The 22,571-nt window shown below is 43.9% G+C and overlaps 2 protein-coding genes across 2 annotated transcripts; one reads left to right on the top strand and one right to left on the bottom strand.

Moving 5' to 3' along the window:
• The first annotated feature begins 222 nt into the window (after positions 1-222).
• LOC149067984 (uncharacterized) lies at positions 223-1,092 on the top strand. Its single transcript, XM_089252140.1, has one exon. The coding sequence runs from the start codon at positions 223-225 to the stop codon at positions 1,090-1,092; it is 870 nt and encodes a 289-aa protein (XP_089108266.1).
• A 13,532-nt stretch (positions 1,093-14,624) lies between these two features.
• On the bottom strand, positions 14,625-21,770 carry LOC149067983 (uncharacterized). The gene is made up of 4 exons (XM_089251995.1): positions 21,103-21,770; positions 20,454-20,756; positions 17,125-17,239; positions 14,625-16,862 (listed from the first exon to the last, which is right to left on the bottom strand). The coding sequence occupies exons 1-3, from the start codon at positions 21,253-21,255 to the stop codon at positions 17,192-17,194; spliced, it is 504 nt and encodes a 167-aa protein (XP_089108121.1). The 5' UTR covers positions 21,256-21,770; the 3' UTR covers positions 14,625-16,862; positions 17,125-17,191.
• Between the last annotated feature and the right edge of the window lie 801 nt (positions 21,771-22,571).

The raw sequence follows: 22,571 nt of genomic DNA, 5'->3' as shown, positions 1-22,571 counted from the left end.
TCGCCATTGGCCAGAGGAACTAAGGTCCGGTCTTTATAGGGTTTTTTTTTTTGTTGGAGACCAAGGTCAGTTGCTCCATATGATCCGCCATTTGTGCGCGGAGCAACTAAGAGGGAAATTGGGTGGACCACACACCCTGCAACAGAGGTGAAGGATGGACAAATATGTCTATCTGAAGATCAAAAAACAACACCCACAACAATATTCACGGATGGTTCCAAGATGACGGAGGGAACAGCGGCAGCATATGTTATAACAGAGGGCGGAAAAATCATCGAAAGATGGGCAAAGAAGCTGAATAGAGAGACATCGGTGTTTCAGGCGGAAACACAAGCCCTGATGGAAGCTACAAAGAGAGCGGAGCAAATAGGTCTTCCCATCAAGATCTATACAGATTCTCTCTCGTCATTACACTCAGTAGCCAACCCGCTCTCAAAAACAGGAGCCTCAAGAGTCATAAGAAGCGTCCTCCTCAAAAATCCTAGCATCTCCATATCATGGGTCAAGGCTCATCAGGGGACATGGGGGAACGAGGAAGCGGACGCCCTCGCAAAAACTACGGTAAAGAAGACGAAGATCGATCAAAGAATTCCTTTCCCGAGATCATGGGTGAAGATCAAAGCCAAAAAAGACCTGGTGAAGCAGTGGCAACGCCAATGGGACAAGGACATCAAGACTGGAAGGAAGGTACATCAGATTCTGCCGAGAGTACAACTCCAAGATCAGAAGTGGACAAGGGGGATGGTCCTCTTCTTCACGGAGCACGGACCATTCCCGTCGTACCTCAAGAGGTTCCATCTGAGGAGGACAGACGAGTGCAGATGTGGTCAAGTGGGCAACCCACAGCATTATGCCACGGAATGTCCACTGACCAAACACCTGCATTTCGGGACACCATCTGAAGAAAACCTGGCGCTGTGGAGAAAAGAGCTGTTGAAAAGAAATGACCGTAGAGAGAGGATTGGAAAACTAATGGCCCTCATCATGAAAGATGAGGACATGTTTATTCCAAAGGGAGCGCCGCCACGATCAAAACGGAGGAGACACTGCAGAGCATTATCAACAGAGGAGTCCTCAGACCCTGAGGACTAGAAGAGTCATCGGGGATGGGGGAAAAAATCCCCTCAAGATATGGCCGGAACCCACTTTCACAACAACCGCGCCCAAGGTGCCAAATGTCGTGAATGCGGTTGTGGAAAAGAAACTAATGTATATAATTGTATAAATTTTCTTTTTTTTCTCTTTGAAACAAATAAACAGTCTGGGGGATTCTTGGGGTCGGGTCTGGGGAGCTTGGGTGGGGGCGCTCCGGGCCGCTGCTTGGGTCTGTGGGCTCCTCCCGGGGGTGGGGGGCTGCCTGGGTGGGAGATGCTGTCGCAGGTAGAAGAACACCCTGAAGACCAAGCCTTGCGCTTGCAGCAAGGGTATTAGATAGAGGGTCGGGGGCGCCGGGGGGGGACGCCTTTCGGATTTTCTCTGGAGGGCGTCTCGGCCCGGTGCCCCTGACTCTTTCCCAGCGCGACCCAACCCGCAAGGGTAAAAGGCTTATATCCCGGGAGGGACAGAGCCTGGGTCGTGACTGGTCTGTCGGAGCAACTAAGACCCAGTCTTTATAGGGTTGGCGAGAGCAGCTCCCCTCAGCCTGGGTTAAGCCTCCTATCATCAGGAGGTGCTTACAAACCCGAATGCCGGTCCGAGACGCTCCTATTTATACCTTCCGGAGACCCGATTCCAAAAATTTCCTGGAAAATATTTGAATTTTCCGCTAAATTTTTGGTATTTTCCACGAATTCTTCGTCTCAGACAGCGCATGCGCGATAGCCCGATCTACCGTGGCCACGACAGTTGTCTCGGACAGCTCAAAGTCCCGGTGGAGGACGACGATATCGAGAAAACGGCTTCAGGACGCCGTTTAATCGATGATAAATCGATTCCGACCGATGCATCGCGTGTAGTTCGCGATCCCGCCGGTAGGTGGCGCTGAGAACGCTAACGGGGCAGCTCAAAGTCCCGGCAGAGGGCGCTGGTAGCAAGGGGAATGGCTTGGAGACGCCATTAGACGATGGGAAAAATAAAATGCGATCATTACCGCCCATCATCCGGTTTGTGGTGGTTTCTGTCCGTTTTCTCACGCTGGAGACCAAGACGGGTTCGCCATTGGCCAGAGGAACTAAGGTCCGGTCTTTATAGGGTTTTTTTTTTTGTTGGAGACCAAGGTCAGTTGCTCCATATGATCCGCCATTTGTGCGCGGAGCAACTAAGACCCAGTCTTTATAGGGTTGGCGAGAGCAGCTCCCCTCAGCCTGGGTTAAGCCTCCTATCATCAGGAGGTGCTTACAAACCCGAATGCCGGTCCGAGACGCTCCTATTTATACCTTCCGGAGACCCGATTCCAAAAATTTCCTGGAAAATATTTGAATTTTCCGCTAAATTTTTGGTATTTTCCACGAATTCTTCGTCTCAGACAGCGCATGCGCGATAGCCCGATCTACCGTGGCCACGACAGTTGTCTCGGACAGCTCAAAGTCCCGGTGGAGGACGACGATATCGAGAAAACGGCTTCAGGACGCCGTTTAATCGATGATAAATCGATTCCGACCGATGCATCGCGTGTAGTTCGCGATCCCGCCGGTAGGTGGCGCTGAGAACGCTAACGGGGCAGCTCAAAGTCCCGGCAGAGGGCGCTGGTAGCAAGGGGAATGGCTTGGAGACGCCATTAGACGATGGGAAAAATAAAATGCGATCATTACCGCCCATCATCCGGTTTGTGGTGGTTTCTGTCCGTTTTCTCACGCTGGAGACCAAGACGGGTTCGCCATTGGCCAGAGGAACTAAGGTCCGGTCTTTATAGGGTTTTTTTTTTTGTTGGAGACCAAGGTCAGTTGCTCCATATGATCCGCCATTTGTGCGCGGAGCAACTAAGACCCAGTCTTTATAGGGTTGGCGAGAGCAGCTCCCCTCAGCCTGGGTTAAGCCTCCTATCATCAGGAGGTGCTTACAAACCCGAATGCCGGTCCGAGACGCTCCTATTTATACCTTCCGGAGACCCGATTCCAAAAATTTCCTGGAAAATATTTGAATTTTCCGCTAAATTTTTGGTATTTTCCACGAATTCTTCGTCTCAGACAGCGCATGCGCGATAGCCCGATCTACCGTGGCCACGACAGTTGTCTCGGACAGCTCAAAGTCCCGGTGGAGGACGACGATATCGAGAAAACGGCTTCAGGACGCCGTTTAATCGATGATAAATCGATTCCGACCGATGCATCGCGTGTAGTTCGCGATCCCGCCGGTAGGTGGCGCTGAGAACGCTAACGGGGCAGCTCAAAGTCCCGGCAGAGGGCGCTGGTAGCAAGGGGAATGGCTTGGAGACGCCATTAGACGATGGGAAAAATAAAATGCGATCATTACCGCCCATCATCCGGTTTGTGGTGGTTTCTGTCCGTTTTCTCACGCTGGAGACCAAGACGGGTTCGCCATTGGCCAGAGGAACTAAGGTCCGGTCTTTATAGGGTTTTTTTTTTTGTTGGAGACCAAGGTCAGTTGCTCCATATGATCCGCCATTTGTGCGCGGAGCAACTAAGACCCAGTCTTTATAGGGTTGGCGAGAGCAGCTCCCCTCAGCCTGGGTTAAGCCTCCTATCATCAGGAGGTGCTTACAAACCCGAATGCCGGTCCGAGACGCTCCTATTTATACCTTCCGGAGACCCGATTCCAAAAATTTCCTGGAAAATATTTGAATTTTCCGCTAAATTTTTGGTATTTTCCACGAATTCTTCGTCTCAGACAGCGCATGCGCGATAGCCCGATCTACCGTGGCCACGACAGTTGTCTCGGACAGCTCAAAGTCCCGGTGGAGGACGACGATATCGAGAAAACGGCTTCAGGACGCCGTTTAATCGATGATAAATCGATTCCGACCGATGCATCGCGTGTAGTTCGCGATCCCGCCGGTAGGTGGCGCTGAGAACGCTAACGGGGCAGCTCAAAGTCCCGGCAGAGGGCGCTGGTAGCAAGGGGAATGGCTTGGAGACGCCATTAGACGATGGGAAAAATAAAATGCGATCATTACCGCCCATCATCCGGTTTGTGGTGGTTTCTGTCCGTTTTCTCACGCTGGAGACCAAGACGGGTTCGCCATTGGCCAGAGGAACTAAGGTCCGGTCTTTATAGGGTTTTTTTTTTTGTTGGAGACCAAGGTCAGTTGCTCCATATGATCCGCCATTTGTGCGCGGAGCAACTAAGACCCAGTCTTTATAGGGTTGGCGAGAGCAGCTCCCCTCAGCCTGGGTTAAGCCTCCTATCATCAGGAGGTGCTTACAAACCCGAATGCCGGTCCGAGACGCTCCTATTTATACCTTCCGGAGACCCGATTCCAAAAATTTCCTGGAAAATATTTGAATTTTCCGCTAAATTTTTGGTATTTTCCACGAATTCTTCGTCTCAGACAGCGCATGCGCGATAGCCCGATCTACCGTGGCCACGACAGTTGTCTCGGACAGCTCAAAGTCCCGGTGGAGGACGACGATATCGAGAAAACGGCTTCAGGACGCCGTTTAATCGATGATAAATCGATTCCGACCGATGCATCGCGTGTAGTTCGCGATCCCGCCGGTAGGTGGCGCTGAGAACGCTAACGGGGCAGCTCAAAGTCCCGGCAGAGGGCGCTGGTAGCAAGGGGAATGGCTTGGAGACGCCATTAGACGATGGGAAAAATAAAATGCGATCATTACCGCCCATCATCCGGTTTGTGGTGGTTTCTGTCCGTTTTCTCACGCTGGAGACCAAGACGGGTTCGCCATTGGCCAGAGGAACTAAGGTCCGGTCTTTATAGGGTTTTTTTTTTTGTTGGAGACCAAGGTCAGTTGCTCCATATGATCCGCCATTTGTGCGCGGAGCAACTAAGACCCAGTCTTTATAGGGTTGGCGAGAGCAGCTCCCCTCAGCCTGGGTTAAGCCTCCTATCATCAGGAGGTGCTTACAAACCCGAATGCCGGTCCGAGACGCTCCTATTTATACCTTCCGGAGACCCGATTCCAAAAATTTCCTGGAAAATATTTGAATTTTCCGCTAAATTTTTGGTATTTTCCACGAATTCTTCGTCTCAGACAGCGCATGCGCGATAGCCCGATCTACCGTGGCCACGACAGTTGTCTCGGACAGCTCAAAGTCCCGGTGGAGGACGACGATATCGAGAAAACGGCTTCAGGACGCCGTTTAATCGATGATAAATCGATTCCGACCGATGCATCGCGTGTAGTTCGCGATCCCGCCGGTAGGTGGCGCTGAGAACGCTAACGGGGCAGCTCAAAGTCCCGGCAGAGGGCGCTGGTAGCAAGGGGAATGGCTTGGAGACGCCATTAGACGATGGGAAAAATAAAATGCGATCATTACCGCCCATCATCCGGTTTGTGGTGGTTTCTGTCCGTTTTCTCACGCTGGAGACCAAGACGGGTTCGCCATTGGCCAGAGGAACTAAGGTCCGGTCTTTATAGGGTTTTTTTTTTTGTTGGAGACCAAGGTCAGTTGCTCCATATGATCCGCCATTTGTGCGCGGAGCAACTAAGACCCAGTCTTTATAGGGTTGGCGAGAGCAGCTCCCCTCAGCCTGGGTTAAGCCTCCTATCATCAGGAGGTGCTTACAAACCCGAATGCCGGTCCGAGACGCTCCTATTTATACCTTCCGGAGACCCGATTCCAAAAATTTCCTGGAAAATATTTGAATTTTCCGCTAAATTTTTGGTATTTTCCACGAATTCTTCGTCTCAGACAGCGCATGCGCGATAGCCCGATCTACCGTGGCCACGACAGTTGTCTCGGACAGCTCAAAGTCCCGGTGGAGGACGACGATATCGAGAAAACGGCTTCAGGACGCCGTTTAATCGATGATAAATCGATTCCGACCGATGCATCGCGTGTAGTTCGCGATCCCGCCGGTAGGTGGCGCTGAGAACGCTAACGGGGCAGCTCAAAGTCCCGGCAGAGGGCGCTGGTAGCAAGGGGAATGGCTTGGAGACGCCATTAGACGATGGGAAAAATAAAATGCGATCATTACCGCCCATCATCCGGTTTGTGGTGGTTTCTGTCCGTTTTCTCACGCTGGAGACCAAGACGGGTTCGCCATTGGCCAGAGGAACTAAGGTCCGGTCTTTATAGGGTTTTTTTTTTTGTTGGAGACCAAGGTCAGTTGCTCCATATGATCCGCCATTTGTGCGCGGAGCAACTAAGACCCAGTCTTTATAGGGTTGGCGAGAGCAGCTCCCCTCAGCCTGGGTTAAGCCTCCTATCATCAGGAGGTGCTTACAAACCCGAATGCCGGTCCGAGACGCTCCTATTTATACCTTCCGGAGACCCGATTCCAAAAATTTCCTGGAAAATATTTGAATTTTCCGCTAAATTTTTGGTATTTTCCACGAATTCTTCGTCTCAGACAGCGCATGCGCGATAGCCCGATCTACCGTGGCCACGACAGTTGTCTCGGACAGCTCAAAGTCCCGGTGGAGGACGACGATATCGAGAAAACGGCTTCAGGACGCCGTTTAATCGATGATAAATCGATTCCGACCGATGCATCGCGTGTAGTTCGCGATCCCGCCGGTAGGTGGCGCTGAGAACGCTAACGGGGCAGCTCAAAGTCCCGGCAGAGGGCGCTGGTAGCAAGGGGAATGGCTTGGAGACGCCATTAGACGATGGGAAAAATAAAATGCGATCATTACCGCCCATCATCCGGTTTGTGGTGGTTTCTGTCCGTTTTCTCACGCTGGAGACCAAGACGGGTTCGCCATTGGCCAGAGGAACTAAGGTCCGGTCTTTATAGGGTTTTTTTTTTTGTTGGAGACCAAGGTCAGTTGCTCCATATGATCCGCCATTTGTGCGCGGAGCAACTAAGACCCAGTCTTTATAGGGTTGGCGAGAGCAGCTCCCCTCAGCCTGGGTTAAGCCTCCTATCATCAGGAGGTGCTTACAAACCCGAATGCCGGTCCGAGACGCTCCTATTTATACCTTCCGGAGACCCGATTCCAAAAATTTCCTGGAAAATATTTGAATTTTCCGCTAAATTTTTGGTATTTTCCACGAATTCTTCGTCTCAGACAGCGCATGCGCGATAGCCCGATCTACCGTGGCCACGACAGTTGTCTCGGACAGCTCAAAGTCCCGGTGGAGGACGACGATATCGAGAAAACGGCTTCAGGACGCCGTTTAATCGATGATAAATCGATTCCGACCGATGCATCGCGTGTAGTTCGCGATCCCGCCGGTAGGTGGCGCTGAGAACGCTAACGGGGCAGCTCAAAGTCCCGGCAGAGGGCGCTGGTAGCAAGGGGAATGGCTTGGAGACGCCATTAGACGATGGGAAAAATAAAATGCGATCATTACCGCCCATCATCCGGTTTGTGGTGGTTTCTGTCCGTTTTCTCACGCTGGAGACCAAGACGGGTTCGCCATTGGCCAGAGGAACTAAGGTCCGGTCTTTATAGGGTTTTTTTTTTTGTTGGAGACCAAGGTCAGTTGCTCCATATGATCCGCCATTTGTGCGCGGAGCAACTAAGACCCAGTCTTTATAGGGTTGGCGAGAGCAGCTCCCCTCAGCCTGGGTTAAGCCTCCTATCATCAGGAGGTGCTTACAAACCCGAATGCCGGTCCGAGACGCTCCTATTTATACCTTCCGGAGACCCGATTCCAAAAATTTCCTGGAAAATATTTGAATTTTCCGCTAAATTTTTGGTATTTTCCACGAATTCTTCGTCTCAGACAGCGCATGCGCGATAGCCCGATCTACCGTGGCCACGACAGTTGTCTCGGACAGCTCAAAGTCCCGGTGGAGGACGACGATATCGAGAAAACGGCTTCAGGACGCCGTTTAATCGATGATAAATCGATTCCGACCGATGCATCGCGTGTAGTTCGCGATCCCGCCGGTAGGTGGCGCTGAGAACGCTAACGGGGCAGCTCAAAGTCCCGGCAGAGGGCGCTGGTAGCAAGGGGAATGGCTTGGAGACGCCATTAGACGATGGGAAAAATAAAATGCGATCATTACCGCCCATCATCCGGTTTGTGGTGGTTTCTGTCCGTTTTCTCACGCTGGAGACCAAGACGGGTTCGCCATTGGCCAGAGGAACTAAGGTCCGGTCTTTATAGGGTTTTTTTTTTTGTTGGAGACCAAGGTCAGTTGCTCCATATGATCCGCCATTTGTGCGCGGAGCAACTAAGACCCAGTCTTTATAGGGTTGGCGAGAGCAGCTCCCCTCAGCCTGGGTTAAGCCTCCTATCATCAGGAGGTGCTTACAAACCCGAATGCCGGTCCGAGACGCTCCTATTTATACCTTCCGGAGACCCGATTCCAAAAATTTCCTGGAAAATATTTGAATTTTCCGCTAAATTTTTGGTATTTTCCACGAATTCTTCGTCTCAGACAGCGCATGCGCGATAGCCCGATCTACCGTGGCCACGACAGTTGTCTCGGACAGCTCAAAGTCCCGGTGGAGGACGACGATATCGAGAAAACGGCTTCAGGACGCCGTTTAATCGATGATAAATCGATTCCGACCGATGCATCGCGTGTAGTTCGCGATCCCGCCGGTAGGTGGCGCTGAGAACGCTAACGGGGCAGCTCAAAGTCCCGGCAGAGGGCGCTGGTAGCAAGGGGAATGGCTTGGAGACGCCATTAGACGATGGGAAAAATAAAATGCGATCATTACCGCCCATCATCCGGTTTGTGGTGGTTTCTGTCCGTTTTCTCACGCTGGAGACCAAGACGGGTTCGCCATTGGCCAGAGGAACTAAGGTCCGGTCTTTATAGGGTTTTTTTTTTTGTTGGAGACCAAGGTCAGTTGCTCCATATGATCCGCCATTTGTGCGCGGAGCAACTAAGACCCAGTCTTTATAGGGTTGGCGAGAGCAGCTCCCCTCAGCCTGGGTTAAGCCTCCTATCATCAGGAGGTGCTTACAAACCCGAATGCCGGTCCGAGACGCTCCTATTTATACCTTCCGGAGACCCGATTCCAAAAATTTCCTGGAAAATATTTGAATTTTCCGCTAAATTTTTGGTATTTTCCACGAATTCTTCGTCTCAGACAGCGCATGCGCGATAGCCCGATCTACCGTGGCCACGACAGTTGTCTCGGACAGCTCAAAGTCCCGGTGGAGGACGACGATATCGAGAAAACGGCTTCAGGACGCCGTTTAATCGATGATAAATCGATTCCGACCGATGCATCGCGTGTAGTTCGCGATCCCGCCGGTAGGTGGCGCTGAGAACGCTAACGGGGCAGCTCAAAGTCCCGGCAGAGGGCGCTGGTAGCAAGGGGAATGGCTTGGAGACGCCATTAGACGATGGGAAAAATAAAATGCGATCATTACCGCCCATCATCCGGTTTGTGGTGGTTTCTGTCCGTTTTCTCACGCTGGAGACCAAGACGGGTTCGCCATTGGCCAGAGGAACTAAGGTCCGGTCTTTATAGGGTTTTTTTTTTTGTTGGAGACCAAGGTCAGTTGCTCCATATGATCCGCCATTTGTGCGCGGAGCAACTAAGACCCAGTCTTTATAGGGTTGGCGAGAGCAGCTCCCCTCAGCCTGGGTTAAGCCTCCTATCATCAGGAGGTGCTTACAAACCCGAATGCCGGTCCGAGACGCTCCTATTTATACCTTCCGGAGACCCGATTCCAAAAATTTCCTGGAAAATATTTGAATTTTCCGCTAAATTTTTGGTATTTTCCACGAATTCTTCGTCTCAGACAGCGCATGCGCGATAGCCCGATCTACCGTGGCCACGACAGTTGTCTCGGACAGCTCAAAGTCCCGGTGGAGGACGACGATATCGAGAAAACGGCTTCAGGACGCCGTTTAATCGATGATAAATCGATTCCGACCGATGCATCGCGTGTAGTTCGCGATCCCGCCGGTAGGTGGCGCTGAGAACGCTAACGGGGCAGCTCAAAGTCCCGGCAGAGGGCGCTGGTAGCAAGGGGAATGGCTTGGAGACGCCATTAGACGATGGGAAAAATAAAATGCGATCATTACCGCCCATCATCCGGTTTGTGGTGGTTTCTGTCCGTTTTCTCACGCTGGAGACCAAGACGGGTTCGCCATTGGCCAGAGGAACTAAGGTCCGGTCTTTATAGGGTTTTTTTTTTTGTTGGAGACCAAGGTCAGTTGCTCCATATGATCCGCCATTTGTGCGCGGAGCAACTAAGACCCAGTCTTTATAGGGTTGGCGAGAGCAGCTCCCCTCAGCCTGGGTTAAGCCTCCTATCATCAGGAGGTGCTTACAAACCCGAATGCCGGTCCGAGACGCTCCTATTTATACCTTCCGGAGACCCGATTCCAAAAATTTCCTGGAAAATATTTGAATTTTCCGCTAAATTTTTGGTATTTTCCACGAATTCTTCGTCTCAGACAGCGCATGCGCGATAGCCCGATCTACCGTGGCCACGACAGTTGTCTCGGACAGCTCAAAGTCCCGGTGGAGGACGACGATATCGAGAAAACGGCTTCAGGACGCCGTTTAATCGATGATAAATCGATTCCGACCGATGCATCGCGTGTAGTTCGCGATCCCGCCGGTAGGTGGCGCTGAGAACGCTAACGGGGCAGCTCAAAGTCCCGGCAGAGGGCGCTGGTAGCAAGGGGAATGGCTTGGAGACGCCATTAGACGATGGGAAAAATAAAATGCGATCATTACCGCCCATCATCCGGTTTGTGGTGGTTTCTGTCCGTTTTCTCACGCTGGAGACCAAGACGGGTTCGCCATTGGCCAGAGGAACTAAGGTCCGGTCTTTATAGGGTTTTTTTTTTTGTTGGAGACCAAGGTCAGTTGCTCCATATGATCCGCCATTTGTGCGCGGAGCAACTAAGACCCAGTCTTTATAGGGTTGGCGAGAGCAGCTCCCCTCAGCCTGGGTTAAGCCTCCTATCATCAGGAGGTGCTTACAAACCCGAATGCCGGTCCGAGACGCTCCTATTTATACCTTCCGGAGACCCGATTCCAAAAATTTCCTGGAAAATATTTGAATTTTCCGCTAAATTTTTGGTATTTTCCACGAATTCTTCGTCTCAGACAGCGCATGCGCGATAGCCCGATCTACCGTGGCCACGACAGTTGTCTCGGACAGCTCAAAGTCCCGGTGGAGGACGACGATATCGAGAAAACGGCTTCAGGACGCCGTTTAATCGATGATAAATCGATTCCGACCGATGCATCGCGTGTAGTTCGCGATCCCGCCGGTAGGTGGCGCTGAGAACGCTAACGGGGCAGCTCAAAGTCCCGGCAGAGGGCGCTGGTAGCAAGGGGAATGGCTTGGAGACGCCATTAGACGATGGGAAAAATAAAATGCGATCATTACCGCCCATCATCCGGTTTGTGGTGGTTTCTGTCCGTTTTCTCACGCTGGAGACCAAGACGGGTTCGCCATTGGCCAGAGGAACTAAGGTCCGGTCTTTATAGGGTTTTTTTTTTTGTTGGAGACCAAGGTCAGTTGCTCCATATGATCCGCCATTTGTGCGCGGAGCAACTAAGACCCAGTCTTTATAGGGTTGGCGAGAGCAGCTCCCCTCAGCCTGGGTTAAGCCTCCTATCATCAGGAGGTGCTTACAAACCCGAATGCCGGTCCGAGACGCTCCTATTTATACCTTCCGGAGACCCGATTCCAAAAATTTCCTGGAAAATATTTGAATTTTCCGCTAAATTTTTGGTATTTTCCACGAATTCTTCGTCTCAGACAGCGCATGCGCGATAGCCCGATCTACCGTGGCCACGACAGTTGTCTCGGACAGCTCAAAGTCCCGGTGGAGGACGACGATATCGAGAAAACGGCTTCAGGACGCCGTTTAATCGATGATAAATCGATTCCGACCGATGCATCGCGTGTAGTTCGCGATCCCGCCGGTAGGTGGCGCTGAGAACGCTAACGGGGCAGCTCAAAGTCCCGGCAGAGGGCGCTGGTAGCAAGGGGAATGGCTTGGAGACGCCATTAGACGATGGGAAAAATAAAATGCGATCATTACCGCCCATCATCCGGTTTGTGGTGGTTTCTGTCCGTTTTCTCACGCTGGAGACCAAGACGGGTTCGCCATTGGCCAGAGGAACTAAGGTCCGGTCTTTATAGGGTTTTTTTTTTTGTTGGAGACCAAGGTCAGTTGCTCCATATGATCCGCCATTTGTGCGCGGAGCAACTAAGACCCAGTCTTTATAGGGTTGGCGAGAGCAGCTCCCCTCAGCCTGGGTTAAGCCTCCTATCATCAGGAGGTGCTTACAAACCCGAATGCCGGTCCGAGACGCTCCTATTTATACCTTCCGGAGACCCGATTCCAAAAATTTCCTGGAAAATATTTGAATTTTCCGCTAAATTTTTGGTATTTTCCACGAATTCTTCGTCTCAGACAGCGCATGCGCGATAGCCCGATCTACCGTGGCCACGACAGTTGTCTCGGACAGCTCAAAGTCCCGGTGGAGGACGACGATATCGAGAAAACGGCTTCAGGACGCCGTTTAATCGATGATAAATCGATTCCGACCGATGCATCGCGTGTAGTTCGCGATCCCGCCGGTAGGTGGCGCTGAGAACGCTAACGGGGCAGCTCAAAGTCCCGGCAGAGGGCGCTGGTAGCAAGGGGAATGGCTTGGAGACGCCATTAGACGATGGGAAAAATAAAATGCGATCATTACCGCCCATCATCCGGTTTGTGGTGGTTTCTGTCCGTTTTCTCACGCTGGAGACCAAGACGGGTTCGCCATTGGCCAGAGGAACTAAGGTCCGGTCTTTATAGGGTTTTTTTTTTTGTTGGAGACCAAGGTCAGTTGCTCCATATGATCCGCCATTTGTGCGCGGAGCAACTAAGACCCAGTCTTTATAGGGTTGGCGAGAGCAGCTCCCCTCAGCCTGGGTTAAGCCTCCTATCATCAGGAGGTGCTTACAAACCCGAATGCCGGTCCGAGACGCTCCTATTTATACCTTCCGGAGACCCGATTCCAAAAATTTCCTGGAAAATATTTGAATTTTCCGCTAAATTTTTGGTATTTTCCACGAATTCTTCGTCTCAGACAGCGCATGCGCGATAGCCCGATCTACCGTGGCCACGACAGTTGTCTCGGACAGCTCAAAGTCCCGGTGGAGGACGACGATATCGAGAAAACGGCTTCAGGACGCCGTTTAATCGATGATAAATCGATTCCGACCGATGCATCGCGTGTAGTTCGCGATCCCGCCGGTAGGTGGCGCTGAGAACGCTAACGGGGCAGCTCAAAGTCCCGGCAGAGGGCGCTGGTAGCAAGGGGAATGGCTTGGAGACGCCATTAGACGATGGGAAAAATAAAATGCGATCATTACCGCCCATCATCCGGTTTGTGGTGGTTTCTGTCCGTTTTCCGAGACCAAGACCAGAGGGCGCAGATAGCGAGAGAATGGTTCGAGTAAGCCATTATATGTAAGATGCTGGTATTATGAATAGATGGCGCTGTGCGATTTACATGTGGGCAGATTAAATTGTTCGTGGAGAAAAGGAATGTGGGAAACCACCGATTAATCGATATAATGCGGAAGGAAATCGATATAACGTAGGAAATAATTGATTGACGTTGTTAGAGCTATCGATGAGCCCGTAGAAGTAACGGATATGAATTGATGGTAAAAGTAGTAGGTGCAAAGGTTAAGAATTTAGATAACGTAGAAGTTTATCGATTAATGACGTTGTTGAAACTGAGGAAAATTAGAGATATCGATGAGGGAGAAGAAATAATCGATAAAAAGTCACGCAGTAGGAAGATAAGAAATTACGGGAAAATGCATAAAAATCATTGGCGCAAAGGCTAAAAAAAAGGCTAAAAAAAAGGCTAAAAAAAAGGCTAAAAAAAAGGCTAAAAAAAAGGCTAAAAAAAAGGCTAAAAAAAAGGCTAAAAAAAAGGCTAAAAAAAAGGCTAAAAAAAAGGCTAAAAAAAAGGCTAAAAAAAAGGCTAAAAAAAAGGCTAAAAAAAAGGCTAAAAAAAAGGCTAAAAAAAAGGCTAAAAAAAAGGCTAAAAAAAAGGCTAAAAAAAAGGCTAAAAAAAAGGCTAAAAAAAAGGCTAAAAAAAAGGCTAAAAAAAAGGCTAAAAAAAAGTTTCAGGGTGCGCGGCCCGGGGCACGCGAACCACGGACGCCGTGTTTTCAGCCTTCAACTGGTTTTAATAAGGCAGAAGCACGGGGTCTGTGGTTCGCGTACCCCGGGTCGGGAGCATACGGTAAATAAGGGCTTTCAACCTATCCTTTGGTCGGAACCTTCCGATAAAAATTAATTAGGAGAGTTCACCGCCAGCGTGATGTATCGAGACCGTACGACTCTTTTGAATGTAAAGCAATTTAAAAAAAAAATTAATGAACGCTAAGTAAATTAAATGATTGCTATATATATTAGGTATTGATACATCTCGCTAAGAAACGTATGTGTTTACATTGGATGGCTTTTCTTCCTATTGTGTATTGTCTCACTCCTGCAGCAGCAAGATGAAACTCAGCATGAAAAGTCGAATGTTAACAAACCGTTACATAACCAAATACACAAACAAATGTATCAAATACACAGAAAATAAAATGATTGGAAAAAATACTCATTAGGCATCATGCTTGTTTAACAAATTTTTTATATATTTTATTAGGAATGTATAATTTAACAAATTATTAATTAAAAATTGTAAACATATAATAACGGTATCAAAAATCTAAATAAGAATCATGGAGGAAAAAAGTGAAAATTTGTGCATATAATTTCAATCCTGGATCTTACATAATTCTAAACATAATAAATTCAGAAAACCCTTTGAATCCAAAATACCGAACTAACACATCATAAAATTCTCCTCTTTTTACCTTGCTCAGGTACGGAAGTTCTCGTCTTCCCCCCCCCCCTGCATGTATATACATGTTTTCTGTAATATATGTATTTGTGGAACTTTATTACTCGTTACCTTTCTGTATTGCAACATGCTATGCTCTTTATAATCACTCCAGTGTGATTGAACATATGCCTGCTGTGTCAGTTTATTAATACACAAATAATTCAAGGCTAGCAAAATACTCGTATGAAATATAGCAATATAAATGATTCCTTTCTATTGCACATAATATTCCAAACAATAAAAACGTTACAATTTTAAATTTTATCTTACAACTTTTCTTTTATAATTTCATAACTAGGCTTATAGTTCTATTACTAACGCAATTTAATTTTTTAAATAAAAATATAGCTTTCAAATGTATTCACACTCTGTATTACAAGTTCAGAAAACGCAAAATTTATTATATGATATGGTTTGTGTTTTTTATTTTTTTGTCATAATTGTTTGAAAGCCATTCAGAATTTTTTTCTAGCCTCAGAAATACTAAGAACCTCAAAAAACCAACAAATGATAGATAAGACAAAATAAGCCAAAAACCACAATTTTCATCATTAAAAAAAATGACGAAACAAAGTGACACTAATCCTGTGAAAAGCACCAAGAACTATATAAAAAAAACTCAAAGCATTACCAGACAGAAACTCATGAAAAAAAAAAAAGCAAGACAAATTCCAAATCATGGACCCTTGACAATTGCATGGAACAAATAGCAAATCAAAGAAAATTCTGAATAGCTGCAAACACTCATGGTCAAGTAGTCAACTATAAAAAAATGCACTGCGATTTTTAAAAAATTTTGTAATAATTTTTTTTTAAAAAGATTGAATACATAGTTATGAATTATCACTTTATGATTATCTTTTGTTAAAGGTTATTATATCCAACTAGTGCATCATGTTATTACTGGAGCTGAAAAAGTAATGAAACATATATTTATCAAACTGGATGTTGTGAAGATATTTATTATTTGAGATGCTAATTTTTTTTTTTTTTAAGGGGTCGAACCCGGGTCCATCGATTGCCGGAGGAGTGCTCTGACCACTGAGCTACAGAGGAGGTAAGAGATTTTCCTTCGCTAGAGCGTATATGTGCCGAACGGAAAAAAAAAAATTAACATCTCAAATAATAAATATCTTCACAACATCCAGTCTTCTGTATACCTTGTATTAACAAGTGGAGAGTGACATTCATGTCATATATTTATCATGTAGTTTGAGAACTCCAATTTTGGAAATTGCGTAGAAAAAGCTCCAAAAGAAAAATAATCAATGTACAATATTGTTAATCAATATATCTTATGTTCATGAAGCATACCAAACTCACATGCAGCAAATCTCGCCAGACAGCTGATTTACAACTTGTATTCACATCAAAAATTATAAATTTAAAGCAAATAAAAAATATTATTTGGAAACAAAATAAGTTTTTAACCAACAAAGTGTTAAATAAAACTTACCTGCCTTCACAGCTTGGGTATTTGGTACAAATATACTTCAATCAAAGAGTATTCACTTCATGCAGTCTCATAACTTCACAAAAACATAAACTAGAAAACAAATCATAGAGTGACACACACTGCAGCTGAGATCAGCAACGAACACATTGTAGCCAAGGGAGATGAGCAACTTGAGGAATTGCAGAAAACTTTAGATGAACAACGAACACATTGTAGCCAAGGGAGATGAACAACTTGAGGAATTGCAGAAAACTTTAGATGAACAACGAACACATTGTAGCCAAGGGAGATGAGCAACTTGAGGAATTGCAGAAAACTTTAGATGAACAACGAACACATTGTAGCCAAGGGAGATGAGCAACTTGAGGAATTGCAGAAAACTTCAGATGAGGAACTCACACGTTGTAGTCAATTTACATGGACATCATACTCTGCAGCCAGCCGAGAGTTTTCAACTTTCATCTAGTCCCAATGAGAGTTGTTTGAAATAGCAGTTTGAAGACAGCAAAAACCAAGTGATGTGTCCAACACTCTTCTTCCTGAGAAGAAAGAAAATTTGTTCATCTGAAAATTTTGAAAAACTGTACAGAACATGAAATGCAAATATGCACAAGCATAGGCACATACTGATAGGAGGGACGATCACACTCCCTCCAACCTGCTTACTAAAAACTTTTATTATGTGCATAATAGCTGGAAGGACAGAGGTGAATACTCCCTCCCCATTCACTATACATCTCTGGTCCCCGCCCCGAAACAGAATTTTTAAAATTAAAATAATATTAAAAGTAATGAACACACCTTCTCCTCTGGAAGCAATAGACGTGAGCATCAGAATTAGGCACCGCAATCAATGACATGGAACTTACTAGACATAGCATCTTTGATCCAGCTCCTTAATGTCAATCACTAGAAACTGAGAACAAAGATCATTGAAAAGTTCTAACAATTCACATTAACTTTTTTGGAAGCAACTCACAAATTTAAAAAAAACATCTTACTCGAAAGTTTAAAAATTATTACATACACTATGCAGTCTCATTTCTAAAACCTTGAACAATTATTTCGTAAAATCAAAATTCATGAATAAGAGACGACATATTGTTTGGGACCAAAGGAAGAGTTTGCAAAATCAAGCAACACACAACTTTAGTTACAGTTCAAGCGTGTGTCTGTACACTTCACTTAATTTAGTAATCTGCAGGGCTCCCACTCAAAAAATTTGAAAAAGTAAGAAAAAGTCGAACTATAAAAAGTAGGGGGGTACCTCGCCCCAAAGACAACATAACCACAGCATAAGAAAAGGAATCCCTAAAAAAAAATTTTTTTTTTTAAACTTAAAGCACTTATAGCACTATTCTACTATCCTATAAGATCGATTCGAGCCGAAGCGAAATGACAGAAATGACTTGGTTACAAAAACAATTTTTGGCCAAAACAGTGTACAAGTAACCACAAATATAATTCTTTTTTGTATCTCTTCACAATATAAATTACATTCTTTTTTGGAATCTTCCACAGTCCAGCCTGTCAACTCTCTTCGAAAATTCACAGCAAATTATGAAGACATGCAAGTATTTCAAGAAGGATGCTCTTTCAAGATTACTTCCAAAAGCACAGTGCAAAATGTGTAAATTACAAGGTCTGATGTGAGTGGTTTATAACTGCATTGTCCATCTTTTTTTAAAAGGGATTCGTTTATATTTTGCTCTTCAATGCCAGTGTAATCATTTTTGACAAAAGAACCACTTTCATTTCTAGCTCTTCGCTGAGTAAGCATTGTAAACATTATTCATACCTCTGCATGCCCTGGAAATACAGAAGACAATTGAATGCTAAAAACCTAGAATAGGACTATGTAACCATCTGCTTTGTAATGCAAACTATTGTTTCACTTATACACAAAATGTGGACCATAATTTTAAATAATGATTGTTAGTTATTGTCCAAGACCATGAAGTAGTAAATACAAAATTATTTTTTCTATCCAGACAGAAGTTTTTAATGACTACTCATTTACCCATTTTGTTGAACCCTCAAACTAAACAAATGAAAATTTAATAAACCAAATGGTCCACATACAGCCCTCCACCAAATAACTTTAAAACAATATAAAATTTTTGGACAGAAACATTAATTGTAATCAACATTTATAGTATTTGGCAATATATATTCCCTCTTCAATTAAAATCAATTACACGAATTTTATTGATGGGATTTAGTAAAAATAAGGGAAAGTAGGACATTTTACCAAAAAGTAGGAGCCCTGAATCTGTTTACCTCATTCAATTATATTTCAGACACAAGATTAAAGACAATTAATCATGGCTAACATGAATTATTAAAAAAAAGAGACTCAGCAATTACAGTAGTTAAGACTTACATTAGGAAGGAAATAGGATTAGTCTCCCCAATTTAAGACCATTCCTACTTATGACAGATTCCATTTCCTCATTCATGTATACATTTATAAATAGACAGATCTGGAAGTCAAAATTAATAGTGTTGCTTGAAGCTTGACAAGGTATCTAATTGCGAATCTGTTGCTTATCATATTTATTTTGCACATGTATTGTGGGCTCGGATTGGAGTCTGTGTATACAATGGTTGGCAGAGATAGATTGTATTTTTATTGGTAACATGTGCACACAAATGGTGGACTTGAGAAGATGCGGTCACACCGATAGTCGCAACTAAGACAGCCTGGTGAGCTGGGCATTGCTCTTTCTCGTTAAAAATTATGGGAACTGGGACGCAAAAATCTCACGGTCTCCAAGTGATTGAATAAATTCCCTTTCAAGTTATGTGTCTCAAGTTGCTGACGTCAGGGATTGATGAAAAAAAATCCCAGAATTCATGGAAATTCGAAATTAATTTTAAAAATCCTAAAACCAACTTTACAACACCATAGTAACTGCTATTGCATTGTAACAACTACAAGTATGTGCCTCATCTAGACCTGATGGAAGGATTGCAAAATCCCTATAGGTCATGAAGTGTGTGTTGTGTTCATTTTCTATTTTTTGTTTATATTGTACTGTGTTTTGATGTTCACCCCGTTTTTTGTATTTATGTCTGATTGTGTGTGTATTTGAAATTTTAAAAAAAATGTGTCAGCGAATCAAGGAAAGAACTAGCCTACAATGTGAGTAGAAAGTCAACTTCAAAAAATTCTAAACAAATTATGTGAAAACTGAAGCAAGAAGTGAAAAGTATCATCCAGCAAACAACAAACGAAATTGAGAAACAAAACAAAAACTGAAAAATTAGATAAAAGCAATCAAATCAAATCCAATTCAAAACGTACGGATGACTGGTATAAAATTAAAGAACCTGAAACAAAACAATGGAACTTTTAACCGGAGAAAACAAGGAAATAAAATTGGGAAATGAAATTTTAAGACAGAAGAACTGAAATGACCAATGAATGATATTAAACAAAATGCAGAAAAACAACGTAGAGATCAGAAATTGCTGAGATGGTAAATGATTTCATCAATCATTAAATTGACATATTTATCCTTATCATCCAAGTAAGTTATTTTTTCCTTCACATATTTTAAAAATGTGTCTGCCAACTGCTCATGGTGGGGATCAGTTTGGAATTTTGAGCATAACCTTTTCAAAGTGAATGGGTGGGGTAATACAAAATATCCACTATTTCTGATGAAGCGATAAGCATGTGGTGATATTGAAAAAACCAATGAACAAAAAATTAACAATGAAGATGAATAACATCGTTGAGTTGAGCAAGATGAATTGATTAATGACAACTGTTCTAATAAGAAATCGACAACATAGTCATTTTCTTCTTTCAACCCCTTTAAATTTTCAACAACACTTTTTGGCAACTTAATTATGGAATCAAACTTACAACTCTCTTTCGGGCAAACTATGAGTTTCGTAACTTCTTTTAAAAGAGAAATTATTTCAAAAATATTTTCCATTTTTCGAGGAAACTGTTTGCCATTCACATCATTGAGTACCAAGTTATTATGATACACTGATACACTCGAATTTTGGTCGATAGTCACACAATAAGAAACTGCAGGGCATGGAAATACACTCAGATGTACAAACAAAGCCATATCGTTTTTGAAAATAACATCATATTCCTGTGGAACATTTACCTTTTCCAATAGCTTTTGAAGGTCTTCCACAGATTTGTTTTTATAGTCATTTTCAGAAATGACACTTTGAGCTATGCCTTCTTGAAGATGATCATTTTCGAGCCTCGTTCTTTTTGCATCAGGATCTTCTCGACAGCTTTTGTTCGATGACAAATACTTTGGGCATCCTGGAAATATTGATGGTACGGCTCCTTCACAAGGTCGAGGTTGTGAGAGCTTGACGACCAGTTTCTTGCCAGAGGCTGGATCATAATGTTGAGCGACTCTTCTAATGTCATTTTCACTGAAATGTAATTCGCACACCTGTGTAAGAAAAAGAGAATTTGTTCTCCATCACATTTGTTTAAATATTAATGTGTAAATAATATGAACCAATCTTCACTTTACTGGTATTACATCACACATGTTAAAAAATAATCATATTCAAAATTGCTTCAAACATTAGTCTGATTTAAATCAGAAATTTTTCGTTAGCAAATGTTCATTAGCAAATTGATTATTCAAATCAGTATTTTTAGCTTCGGTTACTTGTATCAAATTTCGGGAATAAAAAAGAAAATTCTACAATATGCAATATGTATTATTTGTTTCTAAAATCTGGCAATTACGTAATTCCAATATTCAAAAATAATTTTAGTTATGCACTTACCTTGTGATTCTCTGTCATAACGAAGTCTTTTCTTGGAATGGCTGAAAGCCTACGCTTCCTCAACATGGCATTCTCCGGGAATGAAAATACTGATACTTTGGGACCTTTAACATAGTTTCCCCGACAATAAGGTACACAACATTTATATGGCATGATTGTTAAATTTTTTTAGGTGTTCAAATTCACAGAAACGAATAAAAAAGAACGATTTTAAGAGCTTCGTTTTCGCACATGTCTGACAATAACAACGTGGAAGATACAAGGTAGAAGCCAAGCAACGCGCTTTGTTGGCGAGAAAACAGCGTGCCTACATGCGTTGAAGAAAAATAGCTTTTTATCACTTGGCGCGTTTTTTCGAATAACTAATGGCTTATTGTAGGCTGTGGCAACCATTCCATTTAATTCTTCGGCCTAACTATGCTACGTCACAACTACTTTTGGGTTACCGTGTACAGGCCTTGTTTTCTAGTGGGTGTTGACCGAGCTGGCTGAGAATAAGATGCCGAATCATTTTTTTTGAAATTATACGTTCATTAATTATCAATTTTTATTAGTTCTGAAGTAATTTCTTTCGGCAATTCTGGAAAAATTTCTTAATTATTTTAAATATTCTGAAATTACTCAAATGATTCAATAATTTTGAAATTATTTCTTTCATCAATTCCAAAAATATTACTTTCATTAATTTTGAAATATCTTAAATTAATTTCAATCACTCATGAGTTATTTTTATTGCTAATTCTGAAATTATTTCTTTCACTAGTTCTGAAAATATTTGTTTACAAAATTATTTCTTTCAAGATTTTAAAGAATTAAGTATGATTTTCTGCAACTGCCTGTTGTTCTTGGTCATAGAATATACAAAGCTTAAGACAAATTTTGATAATTTCTCAGTTTTGAACATGCCATTAGATATTATTTGTTTGAATGAAATAGGGATAGAAACTGATCAATAGTTCAATTACAATTTTGTAGATAATACCAATGACTACTACTGTTTTACAAACTAAATAATGGATCTGGAGGGGTTAAAATGTATATAAACAAATCAATAAATAAATAAATATATATAATAATTCTGAGACAGCAGAACTTTGTATTTTTCTCCCTTGATTATGAATCTGAAATTTTACAAATCTATAGATCCCATTTTTATGACAAATCCCAATTTAACGATGCATTTACAAGGGGACACCAGTATCGATTGGTGAGGGACAATGCAAGGTTATTGTGTCGCAGGGAATTTTTCTCTAATAGGGTTGTTAATAAATGGAATAGCTTACCCCAGGAGGTAGTAAATTGTAACACAATTCACACGTTCAAAAAGAAAAAGAAATACGATAAACATGTTGGGGTAAATCGAGAAGCTATCTATACTTAGAATAAGACAACCATAAGTATTCCTTATGGGCATTGTATAATATTTTATCATGTGTATATATTGTTTATAATTTTTGTTAATTGCATTT

The sequence above is a fragment of the Pholcus phalangioides genome, unplaced genomic scaffold (genome assembly GCF_987345545.1).
Source record: "Pholcus phalangioides strain wild (caught in Gottingen) unplaced genomic scaffold, Ppha-v1.0 ptg000028l_1, whole genome shotgun sequence".
NCBI lineage: Eukaryota > Metazoa > Arthropoda > Arachnida > Araneae > Pholcidae > Pholcus > Pholcus phalangioides.
The sequence above is the reverse complement of the archived record's forward strand: the minus strand, read 5'-3'. Positions and strand labels throughout refer to the sequence as shown.

Bases quoted from the DNA above. Each gene is read 5' to 3' on its own strand.
- LOC149067984 (XM_089252140.1), top strand. From the start codon at position 223: ATGACGGAGGGAACAGCGGCAGCATATGTTATAACAGAGGGCGGAAAA.
- LOC149067983 (XM_089251995.1), bottom strand. From the start codon at position 21,255: ATGCCATATAAATGTTGTGTACCTTATTGTCGGGGAAACTATGTTAAA. The intron at 20,757-21,102 runs GTAAGTGCATAA...TTTCTTACACAG, and splicing joins TTATGACAGAGAATCACAAG to GTGTGCGAATTACATTTCAG. The intron at 17,240-20,453 runs GTAAATGTTCCA...CTTTGTTCTCAG, and splicing joins TTCAAAAGCTATTGGAAAAG to TTTCTAGTGATTGACATTAA.